This window comes from Tauraco erythrolophus, chromosome 22 (genome assembly GCF_009769465.1).
Source record: "Tauraco erythrolophus isolate bTauEry1 chromosome 22, bTauEry1.pri, whole genome shotgun sequence".
Lineage (NCBI taxonomy): Eukaryota > Metazoa > Chordata > Aves > Musophagiformes > Musophagidae > Tauraco > Tauraco erythrolophus.
This window is the reverse complement of record NC_141486.1, coordinates 10,999,331-11,014,892: the sequence shown is the minus strand read 5'-3', so window position 1 is coordinate 11,014,892 and position 15,562 is coordinate 10,999,331. Positions and strand designations below refer to the sequence as shown.

The 15,562-nt window shown below is 48.0% G+C and overlaps 1 protein-coding gene across 3 annotated transcripts in view; it reads left to right on the top strand.

The window, feature by feature from the left end:
* Nucleotides 1-8,334, top strand: part of DENND1A (DENN domain containing 1A) — a 205,457-nt gene extending 197,123 nt beyond the window's left edge. For 2 of the 3 annotated variants that reach the window (XM_086625431.1, XM_086625430.1), the window contains exons 22-24: nucleotides 2,894-3,022; nucleotides 5,485-5,740; nucleotides 6,621-8,334. In XM_086625431.1, the coding sequence (XP_086481557.1) occupies nucleotides 2,894-3,022; nucleotides 5,485-5,740; nucleotides 6,621-7,943 (1,708 nt within the window). In that variant the 3' untranslated portion in view covers nucleotides 7,944-8,334. The remainder of the gene's footprint in view (nucleotides 1-2,893; nucleotides 3,023-5,484; nucleotides 5,741-6,620) is intronic. The other variant, XM_086625432.1, reaches the window with a different exon arrangement.
* Nucleotides 8,335-15,562: the final 7,228 nt, after the last annotated feature.

The following is a 15,562-nucleotide window of genomic DNA, read 5'->3' as shown; positions in this document are numbered from 1 at the left end:
CTGTACATTTAATCCCATTTGCACTGCCCTGCGCCGCAGTGGGATTGATCCTCCAGCCAGCAAGATCCTGTCTTAGTTCTTCCCAGTTTGCCCCCAGTTCGTCTGATATGTGCACGCAGGCACCACGCAGGTGAATTCAACGCAGTCTGGAGCAAGCAGAAGGTGTCCCAGGCAGTGCTGGAAGGGCAGCCACACCAACACCTTTGTGACGTGCAGCTGCCGAACACTGAGTGTGCCAGCAAGAGATGTGGAAATTCAATATCACTCTTGATTTCTGGAAATAATTTTAGATTTTTGGGAGTCATGGTAAATGGTTTTTTACTCTCCGAAGACAAAAAGACGTGTATATGAGTTCAAAAGAAATACTTGAACTTTGATTTCTGGTTTATTTTAGGTGGAGCCTTTTTTTCATGTAAATTGAAATTTTTGGAGAATAGTCACTTTCTTAAAAAAAAAAAAAAAAAAAAGAGGGGGGAGGAAGTTAAAAAAAAAAAAAACCACCCACGTTCTAGTGAATTTTTCCTACTGCAGTGGCACCACCTCACTTTCCCTGGCTGCCTGTTATAGCAGAAGAGAGGAAAGGAACATTTAAGCAACAGCTTTAATTGGAGTAACACAGACCATGATTTAACACTCTCAGCTGCACCCACTGCCACCACTATTTTAGACTTTTTATTAATTAGCCCTGACCTGATTGTGAATAGCCATTGATTCACAGTGGCAGCTCGGGCCCTCTTGAGCTGTCGGTCGCAGTGTCCAACTTGTCTGTTTCTGACCTCATCTTTTAGACTGATTTTCATAACTTTATTATATGGTTATTTAGTGATTGAGACAAAAGAACTGCAAGAGCGAAGGCTGATTGTGAATTCAAGTGCCACTCGACGTAGCTTGTTAGTATGTCTGTACTATAAAGGCAACTAATCAAATTCTTTCTCATTCTGTCCATCCTCGTGGTCCTGCTCAGATCTGAGCACATCCTTGTCCCGTCTGTAACGCGCACGGTGGTGTGATACGTTCACGTTGCTCTACGGTGCCTGCAGGATCGGGACCTGTCCTGTGTTCCACATGTTGAGCTTCATTCTGCTTACACCAAAATAACAAATTTTATTCTGAATGACCCAAAGCAACACACAACTGAGACAGGAGCCTAATTTTGCTGCTGCTGAGGCTCGTACACACTTAGATATGCCAGAATGCAACTGAAATGGGGAGAATAAATGGGAAACAATACGTAACTGTTAAAAATTGAGTATGTTTTCTTGTAAGTGCATATAACTTTGATGGCTCTACACAATGTTGTCCCTGAGTTTTACCAGCTTGAGAAGCACAGGGCTGTGGTGTAGAGGCCCCTGATTACTACTGGTAAATCCTGATGTGCTTTCACTGGCTTGCAAAGCATTTGTCTTCGTATTTAATTTCTGAGAATATATTTTTTATAAGCTCTTTTGCCATCCTGAGCTTCAGTGTTTCAGAGGGGAATGAAGAGTGGCCCTTGCTTCGTACTTTATACTAAAGATGAGGATATTTTAGCATTACAAATGAGGCAATATTTGATATTAATTTCTTCATAGTCTTCGACCTCTTTGTTCCAGTGTATTTCTGTTTGAGTACCCTGCTCCTGTACTCTTCCCTCCCCTACTGGAGCTGATAGTGCCTTCAGTTGTTTAGAGCAGTGAGAGCCACTTCTCAATTTGCTCCAGTGGAAACAGTGAACCTTAGAAGCTTCTACTTCGTGCAGAAAACAATAGTTTGTGGGGGTTTTGGTTAAAATGAAATGAAGCAACTGATAGCTACAATAAATCATAGAAAAAAATATTCATAAATTCAGCAAGCTTTAAATATTTTTCTTTTGTTCCCCAACCAGTGTAGGTTACCCAGACCTATACAGGCATGCAGTTAGTTTTACATTCACTAAAAATTTAGGTGGTGTCTTCGTTAGGTACACGAGCAAATCCTGGAGGTCTGACCTCAGTGTGTACCACAAAGATGACTAATATCTTCTTGTCAAAAGCCTGGTGAAATGTTTTTGGTGGTGGGTGGGTTTTTGGTTGTTGTGTTGTGGGGTTTTTTTGTTGGCTTTTTTTTTGTTTGTTTGCTCTTGGTTTAGTTTTGTTTTGTTGGGTTTGATTGTTGTTTTTTTGTTGATTTGTTGGGTTTTTTTTAATTACAGCTAAAGTGTGTTTCCAGAGGCATTTCTGATTTTAAATCCTTCTTTCATCTGAAAGGATTTTTGTTCCAGGCCGCTGCCAGTGACATAGATTGATAGTTATGGTCCTGTGATGCAGGAGAAATTAGCTCAGGTCCCTTTTCTGCCAGACTTTGAAAGTAGTTAACCATTGAGGAAAGAAACATACACACCTTACCTGACAAACTGCATTTCTTATAAATCCTTGGGCAATTTTGGTTTTATTCTAGTGTAAAGCGAATTCAGCTCTCAAAACCAGATGCAAGTAGGACTTGTTACCCTCAAGTGAGCCCCCTCCCATTTCAGACTGGCAGTCTAAATGCTGTAAAGCAGCGAGGTAGATCTAATGTTAGTTTGCTCATAGTCAGAGCTCAGAGAATCCAAGGGGTGAAGATGTATTTCTAAAGATGCCCAACTCTAGAAAATGTAGCGGGGACAGGGTGGGTTTCTGCACTGGCGTCTTCAGCAGCATGGATGTGACTGCAGGTCTCAGTTCCCCTCCTGGCCAGACGGCATCTAGAAGTTTTTAGATGAGTTGCATTTTCTACCTGAAAAGTAGAGCTCAACTTTTACCTGCAGAGCTCTCTGTGGTGGCAGTCAGTCAAGTTCAGAAATTATTGAGAGCCTGAAAATCACTTTTTTCTCTCTCCTCTGGAGCTTTGACTGTGACAACCTGATAACTTCCTTTTCTCTTCCTGTTTCCCTCAGCCTGGTAAAGCCTTTGCGACACTATACGGTCTTCCTCTCTGAGGACTCTTCTGATGATGAATTTCAGCAGGAAGAGGATCCTGTCTCTGGCTTCTCTGAAAACTTTTTCTTCTCTGCTCCTTTTGAATGGTCTATCCTTTTTTCTTTCATTGTACTAATTCAGTCTTCAAACGATGGGTTTTGCATTGGTCAGGGTGCCTGCTCCTGCACTTGGAATTTTGGAAATGCTCCTGCAGTCCCTGTGCAGCACTTGATGAATGTTCAGCGTTTCTCCTGCTTGTGTGTGTTGATATTTAGCAGCATGCAAAAGCCTACTCCTGCATGAAACACTCAGCAACGCGCAGCTCGTGCTTTGACATCGACCCGAGCCCTGCGGGATGGAACCCTTCCACGTGCCCGTTGTTCTGCTGTGCTGCTCGTGTTCCCGTCCCACCCTGCTGCTGTTCTTCCTCGTGCAGTGCTGCCTCTGCTTTTTGGCTTGTCCTGTGGGCGGCTCTCAGTGCAGTGCTTGGCTTTGGCTGGTTTCACTTGCTTGATCCCAGCCTCTCTGTTCCACCAAGCGCCACGTCCGCAGTGTCCGTGGGGAGCCACCACGCCAGCGTTCTCCGAGGGTTTTGAGTACAACCTGACCTAAAAGCAGACAAGAAACAGGCAGCAGTTCCTTGGGTTTGCTCGCTGTGTTATTAGCATCCAACTTTTTAATCTGCAAATTGTTGTAAATTCCCAAACCCCTGTAAATTCCCAAACCCCTGGTTTTGAAGCAGGGTGCTGAGTGGCGTGGCCACACCGCAGCTCCCAGTCTGGCAGAGCCGTGTGTGTGGGCACTGCTGCAGGATTTGCCTCCTGCCCACGGTGCCCGTGTTCGGGGAACGAGTGTTGCCCGTCAGCTCCGCTGTACCCGGCCAGCCCTCCCTGGGGCCGGGCGCATCTTGGTGGGATGAGGGGAGGGAGGTGCACATGGATTCAGTGGTGCTGAATACCTCTTACTGCATCTTTGGACACACAGCCCCGGAGGGGAGGCTCGAGCTAAGGCCTGGCTCGATGTCCTCCAGAGGATTTCTTCTTTCCTAACCTCACCTGCTTGAGGATTTCTAGTGGGAGAAGGGGAGATAGTTGCACAGAATTACACTCGTTCTTTTAACAAAGGCGCTTCCTGGCTTGACCAGAGCCTGCAGGAAGAGGTGCCAGGGTACTGGGAGCTGCTGCTTCAGAAATCTGTGTGATGCCAGATCCGGGCAGTTCCGGGTGCTGGGGGATGGATGCGCAGCCGCGTCTGAGCAACTGGAGCCTGCAGGGTGCAGTTGTGTTAGACTGGGCTGGAGAAAGAGGCCGCCAGTTTGGTAGTGGAGTCCCCAGTTGCTGAAATTCATTGCATGATGCAGAAGGCAGGTTCAGAGCCTGGCAGGGCAGAGCCGTTGCGGCTGGCGTTGGGCACGGGGGGACAGACCTGTAGGTCCAGCAGCAACGGGCCAGCAAAATGCCCCGACTCGTGTGTTTGGGGTGCAGGAGCCAGGCCACTACACCCGTTTGTTGGCAGAATATTCCTCAGGGTTTTTTTGCAGTGTGATCTAATGCTTAGCCGATGAGCGCGTGTGATGTGAGAGACTAAAGATACGACTGGGATTTGCAAGATCACCCCCTTCCCGAGGACATGTACCATCAGCTGTCTGTCTTGTACTTGCATTATTACGTTCTTGTCTTGCTAGCTGGCTGCCTGCTATTCGTGTCGAATGAAGTGAGATGGGCTGTTCATGAATTTGCATGATATAGATGTGTTATAATAAAATATGGAAAGAGGAGGAAGGTTCTTCAATAGTATCTGTTTCTGCAGGTCTCACAAATATTTTCCTTTAATTGAAACCTTGTTTAAATGGCACAGTAAAACTGGCTGCCAGTCAAATGCCAATCACCACAGATACGTATGGCACCTCTTGTTATTAATTGGATGCACATTATGCTGCTGTTCTCTGTACACAGAAACAAAATGCAAATCTGCTGGTGTTCATTTTTTTGCTGAGGTATGTGCAAGAAGAGCATCCCGCTAACGCGGCCTTGGCTCGAAATGTAAAATAGGTGTCTCCATAATGGATCGTGTTGTTTCTTGATCAGATGACACCAGTGTAATCATTGGAACTCTGCAGTGTTCCCAATTATTGCAGGAAAACACTGAATTATGCTCTGTGCTGAGTTAGCTCGAAGCAAGAGAGCAGGGCACTCGGCAGAGCACTCGCTCGGACTCCTCGTGCGAAAGGCCCGACGCGGCAGCAGAGCTCTGCCGGGGGGTGGCATCCCAGTATCCCTGTGCCCAGTCCCCTCATCAGCCCGTCTGTAACTGCGTGATCCCAGCTTTCCTAGGAGTACTTCCCACTGAGGTCTTTTCCTTTCGGAAAACCCCTGGAGTGCCAAGTCATCCCTCGTGTCCTCCTGCCCTCGGTCGCTTTGCTCACACACCTGCTCTTCACAAGGCCACGGAGCTGTGTTTTGCCACCCAAAAGCTTTTCCTAAAGCCATCCAGCTCTCAGTAAATACTTGTTTAAAGAAAAAAATTAAAAAGACGGTCATTTGCCACATGATTTTTGTTTCTCTCCCAGGCCTCAGCCCTACCGGGCCCTGAAAGAATCTGACAGTGCTGATGGGGAAGAGGCAGCCAGCCCAGAAAAATCAAGAGAGCCTTTGCCTCCGAGCCCTCTGCTCTCCAGCAAGGCTGCAGAAGTCAACCTCCTGGAAGACATCTTCCCTAACTTAGAGTTAGAAACACAGCCTCAGCCCCTCAGCCAAGCGAAGAGCCTGGAAGACCTGCGGACTCCCAAAGAAGAGGGAGACCAGCGATGCACCTTCGATTACCAGGTTTGGGCAGGGATTCATGGACGCTGGGGGTTTGCACAGAACTAGGGCTGCTGTCTTCTGGCGTTCTCTGAGGAACTTTTTCATATTATTGGTTGGGTGCATCCATTTTCCAGCCATTTGTTCAAATGTTTCAAGGTTCATCTCTGAAATAAGAAATTATTGGAATGAGGCTGGTTAGAAGACAGTAACTTTTCCCAGTAAAACTACAGCCTTTACTTCTAAAGGAGGAATTATTTGCCCTGTTCCTCAGAATCTGTTTTGTCCATCGGCTGTCACACAGAGTTAGCTTTGAAGCTGATGCTCAACAGTGAGAATGAATACCTGGGAGTTTTCAGGTCCCCTCCAAACTGCCTGGTTTCTAAATGACCTTTTAATCTGGCCGTTTTGGTCCGGGCTTCATTCAACAATCTGGATTGTAGGAGATTCTTACGAAGAACTTCACTGAATCTATGCAGTTTAGAAAGTGCCAAACTAAGGCAGACTCAGATCTTCATGTGACAGGAAAGAAAACAATGTCGTTTCTACCTTATAACAACATTTAATTTGGTGTTATATCCAGATATTTCATTTGCCAGCTTTTTCCATGCAGCAATTAAGGCTTCTCAATTTCTGTACCTTAGATATCGGTACGTGCTCCTTACTTGGCCAACAACAGATGCCACAGTGTGTTACAGCTGACTCATTAGAGGCACAGCTGGAATTAAAACTGCAGAGCCCTGCTTCTGATTTCCTGTCTGTCCTCCTAGGCTGCATGCTCTTGTCCATCTCCAGTGTTCACAGCCTGTGGAAGATCCTCTTCCACTCGTAGCCCGGCAGCCTGTCTTCACTTTATGCTCTGTGTTGTCAGTAAAAGTGAACTTTTTTTTATGCTTTCTTGCAGAGAATGGATCTCGGTGTGTCTGAGAGGACCAGGATTGTGCCAACCATGAAGCTGTCTCACCCTTACAACAAGCTGTGGAGTATGGGTCATGATGACATGGCGATTCCTACCAAGTATTCCCAGAGCTCACCGGAAAGGCCCTTGACTGCACTCAGTAACATGCCGCCAATCACAAGGAGACCCCGGAGCAGAGACAGCATTCTGGCTCCTGCAGAAAAGGATGAGTCAAATCCTGCCATTCGAGGGAACATCACCATTCCTAGGCCACAGGGAAGAAAGACACCTGAACTGGGGATAGTGCCACCACCACCAGCACCCAGGGCTTCCAAGCATCAGACTCCAGCTGGGCCAACAGAAATTCTCACCACCCACGCTACAGGACGTAGACATTTGGTTTCAGATCTTATCCCAGAGCCCTTTGGGGCTGGTGGTATGTCCTTAGAACCTGAGATCCAGCAGTCTGTAAATTACTCCTCTCATCCGTCTCAGCTTTTGTCCAGTGCTACCAGCACTGCTGAGATGCTCCAGCCTGTCAAAGTGAAGACAGATAATGCAGGTAATGAAAGCGACTACCTTCTTAACCTCCTGGATCCGTTAAAAACCACCAGCTGGCAAAGCAGTGGCCCACAGCAAGGCCCCCACAGCCTGCAGAGCTCGGCCGCTCCACCTTCTGCAGCTAGTTTTGTCTCGGTGGCAAGTGACTTTGTGCCTCCTCCAGCTGCACTGTTTGTCCAGCCGCTGGGTTATCCTTCCCCAGCACCACCACCATTTTTACAGCCGTCTCCCAATCCGTTTACACAAACAGTGCCAGGAGCCCTTTCGGTGTCTCTAGTTAGACCCCCAAGGGGCTCTTTCACCCCCTCTTTAGGTCACGCTTACAGCTCTAGCTTCATAACACCTAATTCTAGCTTCTACCCACCACAAAGACCTCAGCCAAACATTTCAACACTATCCATGCCAAACTTGTTTAGCCAGGCTCCAGCTGTGCCACCAGGCAGCTCCCTACTGCTGCAGAGCCACAGCCCTTCTCCAAGCAGCTCTCTACAGCCAACATGTTTAAGTGGGCCTCCTAAGACCAGAACATTACAGATGGGCCAGTCCAGCTCAAAGGTAGATCCCAAACAAGCGCTGGCTCTCCTGTCTAACGAGCCCCCTTTGATCCCTTCCAGGCCAGCGAAGGGCTTAGAGTCAGTGTTACTGTCCTCAAAATCTGAGGAGACAAAAGATCCATTTGAAGATTTGTTAAAAAAGACAAAGCAAGATGTGTCATCCACGCCAGGTAAGGTTGAACAGCTCAGAAAGCGATGGGAAACCTTTGAGTAACGCTCCCAATGGCCTTTTGATGTCCCTTTGGAATGACAGAGGTTTTTTTTTTCATTTTTTTTGAGCCAGCATAAAACCAAGCATTTCTTTTATGGAAGGCTGAGCCAGAACAGCTGCAGGACCATCACCATGCTGCAATTCACACACGAGTGCTTTCTGCCCAGAGTTCTGAGTCCCCCCCGTTGTCCTGGTCCCTGCAACTGCTTCCGCACTCTCCGCCACTGAAAACCCCCATGACTCCTGCACGGACCAAAGCATGAGGGTGGTTGGGTTTGGGTTTGGGTTTGCTTTTCCACGTGTGGCTGCTGGTAGATGCAGCAGTTCCTCCTTCCCGTGCGTTCTCAGTCCTGAGCACAGCCCAGAGCAAGACACGGCACACGGCAGTGGTGTGTTTTCCTGCCTGTGGGAATGGTGTTCCATTTCCCCTGCGTTACTCATGGAGCTGTAGGGTTTTGCTTTCACATGTGGAGTGCAGAGAACAAACCCAGACTTGTGGGCTGCACTGGATTAAGCCGTTAGGCTCTGAGTTTGTCCCGTCTCCAAATACAGACATTCATTTAGATCACACTATGGGATGAGCTTCTGTTGCAGATGTTTGATTTCCCTGCCCCGCACGCTGACACCGAGAGGTAACAGGGACCTCTCTGGTGCAGAATTGTCATAATTCATTGTTGCAACAAAACCACAGCACAGAGCAGTTGCTCAGGGTATGGTCCTGCATCTCTGTTGGGAAACTGGAAACACCAGCAATTGATTTTCTTTTTCGGGTTTTTGTTCATTTGATTGTTTTTGTTAAATACATCAGAAAATAGAGGCCATAAAGAGTATCCTAGTTCTTATACATGTGTATGTTAATATTATATATAAATATTGTAGATGGCAGCATATGAATGGGATATAAGAACATCTTACTTGACTATTAAAAAAAGAGAGAACAAAAATTGGAGTTTCAGAGTTCCCAGCTCCGGAGGTGAAGGTAACCGCCGGTGCTGCCGCGATGGCCGGAGGGCAGCTGGGTGAGAGCTGCGGGGCTGCCCCGTGGGCAGGACCAGCCTCCGCGGGGAGCCGCGTGCCGCAGTGCGTCGGGAGTGCCAAGTGCTGCCTTGAAGCAACCGGGATTTTGTCTGGGGCTGCAAAGCGCTCGGCTCCTCCCACCTGTCTGAGAAACCAGTGTCTTCATCCCACTGCTGCCGAGAACCACTCACTGGTACCAGACAGGAACTGGGCCGTGACGTGGACTGCACGGTCAGTACGTACGGAAATGCAATGGAAAGGCTAAAGGGTACGTTGGTTCTGGTTTCCTGACACGTGGCAATAGTGTTCTCCAGAAATCCCATCTGAATCCGAGCGCGGCTCATGGAACCTGCCGTCTTTGCAGTGGTCGTTTTGGTTTGACTTACGTGGTGCTTTTTCGTTTTGTTTTGTATTTGGGCACAATCTGATGTAAAACGTGTTACTCTAGAAGAGGTAATCACATCACCATCGAGCCTTTGATAAGGAAATCACTTCGGACACATGGGGAAGTTCTTGTAAAGCTTTATCTGATTTCCGATGTATCTATTTTGTTCATATAATCGCGGAAGTTTTCTTACTCCGGTGAGCGACAGTGGCCGTCTGCGTTCGAGTCTGTGCAATACAAATGGAAAATACTCTCACTAGCTGAAACGCCAACAGTTTGGGAAAGACCATAGTATTACTTTGATAGTATATTTCTGTAAAGTACTGTTACTCTGGCAAGCCATTCGGTTGGATTTGTATTTTCTTTTTGTGTTGGAAGACAGATGATTTTAGTATTGCATAGTAAAATATTTAAAGTCTAAGATAATAGCTCCATTTATTTTATACGGTTCAGAATATGGACATTATATATAAATTCAGCCTGGAATTTCAGCCCTCCTTTGCTGTGAGGTAGAAGATAAAACTTTCTCAGTTATGGTGGATAGGTACAGGCACCAGGAGGTTCTGCATACGACATGCCATTTGAATTTCACATACTCTTTTTTAAACAATTTTTATGTCACACACTGATTATGTACTGAGTAGGCCTATTACACATGCTTAACTAAATAGAAAAACGCTCAGGTAATGCTGTGTCACTGCAAATCATTTTCCATCACTGATTATTTTACTCTGCCCCTATTGTGGAATATTTATGCAGCTGATTTTGAGAAGCAGCAGCACTTCGTGGTTGTTTTTTAAGTCAGTTTTGAGGCACTGAAAAGTATTAACACAAATGGCATTAATCACCATGGGGGGAGGTGGAACACACCTCTGCGAGCAGGAGTCCAGGGCAGCACTCCTGGAGTTTGTGATCCCCTTCGCTTCTTGAAGGGATCTGCAACCAGGAGACTGGTTTACGTGCTTCTCAGAATAAAGGAATCACACTATCCCGAGGGCAGTATTTAGATTTTTGTCTTATTTAAACTCAGGAATTCCTAACATGATTCATTCCTAATAGTGCCAGATGTAAACAAAGTGTGCTTGTCTGGGAGAGCGAGCTCGGATGCGAAACGTCTTTTTCTGATGTAGGAGTACTTTTGATGTTTTTACTAATCGCATATAAGAAGTGTTCCTTTTCCTCCTTGTCTGATATTACTCATCAATGACTTTATATTCAGCTTTGTACATTTTCCTGTACTCGCCCAACTTGTCTGCTTGTTTGCTACTGCTTTGCTTGTTTACCGATGCTTTCTTCCATTAGAAACAACTTTTATTTAAAAAAAAAAAAAAAACAAAAACAAACTCTTCTAAGTTTCTGATGCGTTGATGCTGTACAGATGGTGAAACCATTTTTACGTCTGTCTTGTTCACCTGTTAGGTTAGAAACATTTTAGACACTGGAACTGGAAGCTGTTGAGACACACAGGACTTTGGTTGCTGCAGCCCTTTCTCTCGTGACCTGACACACGTGTTCATGCCAGGGGCTCACGCGTGCTCTGCACACAGGAGGGGTTTTTCTAACTGCAATGAATGGTCTGAGCTGCTGAGCGCTCCCCCCGCCCTCACCACCTTGGGAATATCTGTGGAAAAATCTCTTTTCCGTCTGCTGCTCCGATTGAAGAGGCTGCTCGCACTAAGCTCTGGCCCTGTGCCAGCTTTCCTGCCAGGAAAGTGCTCCCAGCTTGTCCAGCAGCTCCGCTATCCTGGTCCAGACCGAGCGTGTCCGCGCTGGGGCTGCGCCCTGGTCGGGATTGCTGCTGCTGCAGAAACGGGTCCCGACTTGTGCCACAGGATCCGACGGCTGCCGGGTATTTCGGGGCTCTACCACACTCGGATTTTTGCATCTTTGTTGTTAAAATCAGGAGCGATGGTGAAACGGAGCAGCACGTGCTTCCGTACAGGTGAGCAGAGAACGCAGCGTTTCCGCTGCCCCTTCTGTGTTTGTGCAACAGCCCTTTGGTGGCAGAGCTGCTCTGGTCAGGTCTGTGCCACAAATAAAAATAACCAGAAAAGGAACAAGATTTTAACTGCAAAAGAGCCGTTGATGCTTGCAGCTGTGCAAACTGTGTTACAGCCCAAAATCAGCCATCTACACATCAAGTTACTCTTCAGAAAAGAACACACAAGCACAAGTCAATGTAACGAGATCTATTTTTAACCAAATTTTATTGTAAATTTCTTTTGAAGGACATTCTACTTTTTTTTACAAATTATAAAATTTACAATTACAAAAGAAATCAGGATCATCATCATTAACTACAGCAAATCCAGTTTTGTGAAAAAATATATTCAAAAATTAAATATCAAAAGAAAGTTAAGTTCATTATTGAAAAAAAAAAAACAACTTTCATAAATTATTTTGCAGAAATGCTCAAGACACTGACAAAGTATTTTAACACTTTTCCTAGTACTGGCTTCGGGTGCTTGGAAGGAAACCAGCAGCTCTGCTGATCCTGGGAGCGGGGTGGGGGGCACAGGCACCCACCGCTGCCCTTTGCTGGTTTTTGGGTGTTGTTGCTGTCGTGGATTTGCGGCTTCTTGTTGCCTTTTGGGCTATTTCAGCAGTTTAGAAATAGTTCTTACAACACAATTCTGCTTTTCTTCCCAAAATAATACAGGCTGGAGTAATATTGGTTTGTTTAGATCCTGCTGCTGCCTTTATTTTTCTACGATTTAAGCACAAAAAACGGAGTGGAGCTAAAAAGTGAAAGTACACACCTGTGCTGGCAGCGGCCCGCAGGGGCATCAGGTCTGAGCGCGCGGAAACCCAACGCGCTCCGGGCTCTGTGGGTTTGGTACCAGTCACTGTGGGTTTGGTACCAGTCACTGTGGGTTTGGTACCAGTCACTGCGGGAGGAGGGAAAACTCACCCCCCCCTTTGCACTTCAGCGGGGCTCTGCCTGGGCACAGGGGGGCTCTGCCTGAGCAGTGGGGTTCTGCCAGGGCACAGGGGATGGTGCTAGGGCATGGGGGGGCTCTGCCCGGGCACGGGGGGGCTGTGCCTCAGGCTTCTGGACCAGCCCCAAGGACACTACCCTGGGGTCTGCACATCCCACCTCCCCAGGAGCTAAGCCCACCCTCAGACAGGCACAGCCTCAGCCCAGGGGTGAATTTTAATTTCTCCAGCGACACCCTGAGCAGCTCTGGGTGGTGCCCACCCCTCTGCCCCTGCTCTCCCCGAAAAGCACAGTCTGCTCCCTGTGCTTCTGCTGTTGCACCAACGCTGCTGAGCAAAGCTACACTCCCCTTTCCCAAGGTGCGCAGTTTAACTGGTTCCAGTGCAGCACAACTGCGTCTATCCTGAAAGTGTATTAGCCCTTCCTAAGTAGCCTCTGGAAAACACACGGAGCAAATCATTCGTATTAACAGCAGTGTTACTACTAATACAAACATAAAGGCGCTAGCGAGCTCACCAGACTGCAGTTAGGTCTCTCCTTTCTTACCAGAACTCTGTCCCACTCCTTTCCACCCCACAGCCAGGGCGGGATCACCACTTGCTCTTTCAGCTTTTCCTCAGTATTAGAGGGACAGTGACCTTACACACCAACGATTGTCTTGTCTCCCAAGGGTTTGTTTTATTCGACTCTCCAAAATTTTCATTCTTCATCTTACAGTAGCAGCTGCACACACGCAGACCCGGTCAGTAGTTCTGTATTCGTCCCTTTGCTTAGAATTACAGAAAAATTTACAGCTCTAGTAAAGAAAAAATAAATACAAGAGCAAAACAGAACAGCAGTTTCTTCTGCTGGCGCTTAGCTATGGCAGGCAGATTCACACGCTGCTTATTAATAGTATTTTGGAGATTAAAAAGCAGACACTATTTTCTAAAATATTTCTCACCAATAGTTGTGGTAATTATCCTGAAATGCCAATAATTTCTAGACTTTATCTGGCCCGCTCTGCTGCATTGCTCCCCACAGGCCCTGCCGCGTTGCGCTGCAGAAGAGCGCGCACTGGGCAGCTAAACCAGTAACAAGGGAGAAGTGAAGCCACAACACAACATCCTGCGTGGGGCAGCGCAGGGAACGGACGCTGCGTCTCGCTGCAACACGAACGCTGGTTCTGTGCTAACGGCCACCCCCTTCGTTAACGAAATTCTTCTGTGTTGACCAGCCCCAACCTGTCTGTCCCGAGAAGCGGGGGTTTGGGACATCTGTCCCCTCCTCACACAAGCAAGTGCCACTCGATGTCCAGCCATGAAATCTCCTACTCAGGCCTGTCCTGTGCTCGTGCTTAGTGCCAGCTCCCAGCTCCAGCCCGCTCGGCGGGGCGGCTGCCAACAGACAGGGAGAACATCCAGGCTGCCACCCTCCCCCTGCTGCAGTCTGGGCAAAGAAAGCGATCAGGTGTTCTACACACACGTCCTCCTTTCAAGAAAGTCAATACTGTGACTGGCAACTCCGTCTCGGGAAGGCACTTAGAACATTCCTATGGTTAAGTCTAGTCGTAGGTGAGATGCAATCCACGTGTCTAACACAGCACAGCGGGACTCATTTTCCAGTAACGTAACGCCAGCTCTGGCCTAGTGCTGGAAGGAAGCAGCAGCCCTGGGAAATACATCCCATCACTCCAGCACCTGCCTTGGCTTTGCAGAGGAGGCACAGACTCGTTTTTTGAAACCACCACATTATTCACATTATTTCTTGACACGGTGGGGTAATTCCCAGTCATTAGACGTGCCTCACTCGTGCACGGTGCCGTCTATGTTGACTGCGTGGCCTTCCTCTGCTCCACTGGCCCCTCCACAACATTCCCCCCCCCCAAGACTTTTCAGCACTTGCAGGCAGACCAGCGCGAAACAAATCTATTATGGGATGAGCTGCAATAACCAAGCTCGTTCAAGCAGTTGAACCTTCCTGCCACGTCACAGCAGGCAGCTGCCTGCAGCCTATGAAGCAGCTTAAAGCAGAACAGACCTGTCCTACAACAACACACCTCGAGACCTAAGACAGACAGTGCAGCAGTTCCGGGGTTGTTCCAGGACAACACGGCACCTGTTGGGTGACCACAGTTCTTATATCAGCCGCTCGGTTGGTGGCATCTTGATTACATTCCACATTTCCACTCGAGCCCCATCTTTTTCCTGACGGCTCGGGCTGTACGTTCCCTGAGTCGCTCTCCTCCTCTTCATGGCAATCGCCGTGGCTGCGACGACCGCGAGGAGAAGGGCAGCCCCTGCAGCCCCGACTGCTCCCACAACGGAGGAGTTGCTAAGATGCGCCCACACTGGCTGCTGCGGTAGAACAGGGTGTTACTCGGAGCTTCCCCGGGGACAGTGCTGCATTTCACATCCTCATCCCCGCTCCCCAGCGCCTCTGTAAGCAGCACTGTGCTGACAGCAGTGCTGGACAGGAGCTGCCCCCCTTTTGCTGCCCCCTCCATGTCACACAAGAGCCGGGGAATCCACAGTCCATGACCCTTTTCCTGCTCCCCGCTTCCCCCCGTGCAAGCCCTAAGTTCAGCATTTGCCAACGGCTACAGCCGACACTGGCCCACAAACCCACAACGTTCTGACTGCACCTTCCCTGCCCGGTACCCATGGGAATGTCTAACAGAGATCCCATCATCAACCACTGATTTGTACAACGATTTCAGTAATTCCTGACAATTCCCTGTGACGCTGCGGCTGGCACAGGGCAGGAGTTCGCAGCTGCTGTTGCTGTTGAAGGCTGACTGCTTGTGAAAACCTCGTACACCTGAGCCGAGAAAGCTTTGAGTGCCTTTCAGTTGTTGACAAAACAGAGCAGTATATACAAACCAATCATAAATACCCTCTATACAACGCTCCTTACAAGTATATATAGATCTTCATCTGTAAATTAGTGCCGAATTTAACCCTGCCTTTTAAAGCAAATTTAACTATGCCCCTACTGCCTGAAAGGTGGAATGGAGCCAGAGCAACTTCAAAGCAGGTGCACCTCATCCTGCAGAGGTGAACCGATGGGGCAGTCCATGGGGCAGTCCATGGGGCAGGCAGGGAGTAAAGAGGCTCACTTTGAGCCAGTGGTGTGCAATCGACTCCATTAACTGAGACCAGCTGGACCAGCTATTTCGTACACAGTCTGCCTTGTGCTTCTACGTCCGTGTCTTCAGTCCCGCGCCTTAGGGAACTGAGAGAGGGTGGAGCTGCTGCTGCAAGTGCTGGAAAAAGACCAAGGTCAAAGCAGACCTTGTGGGTG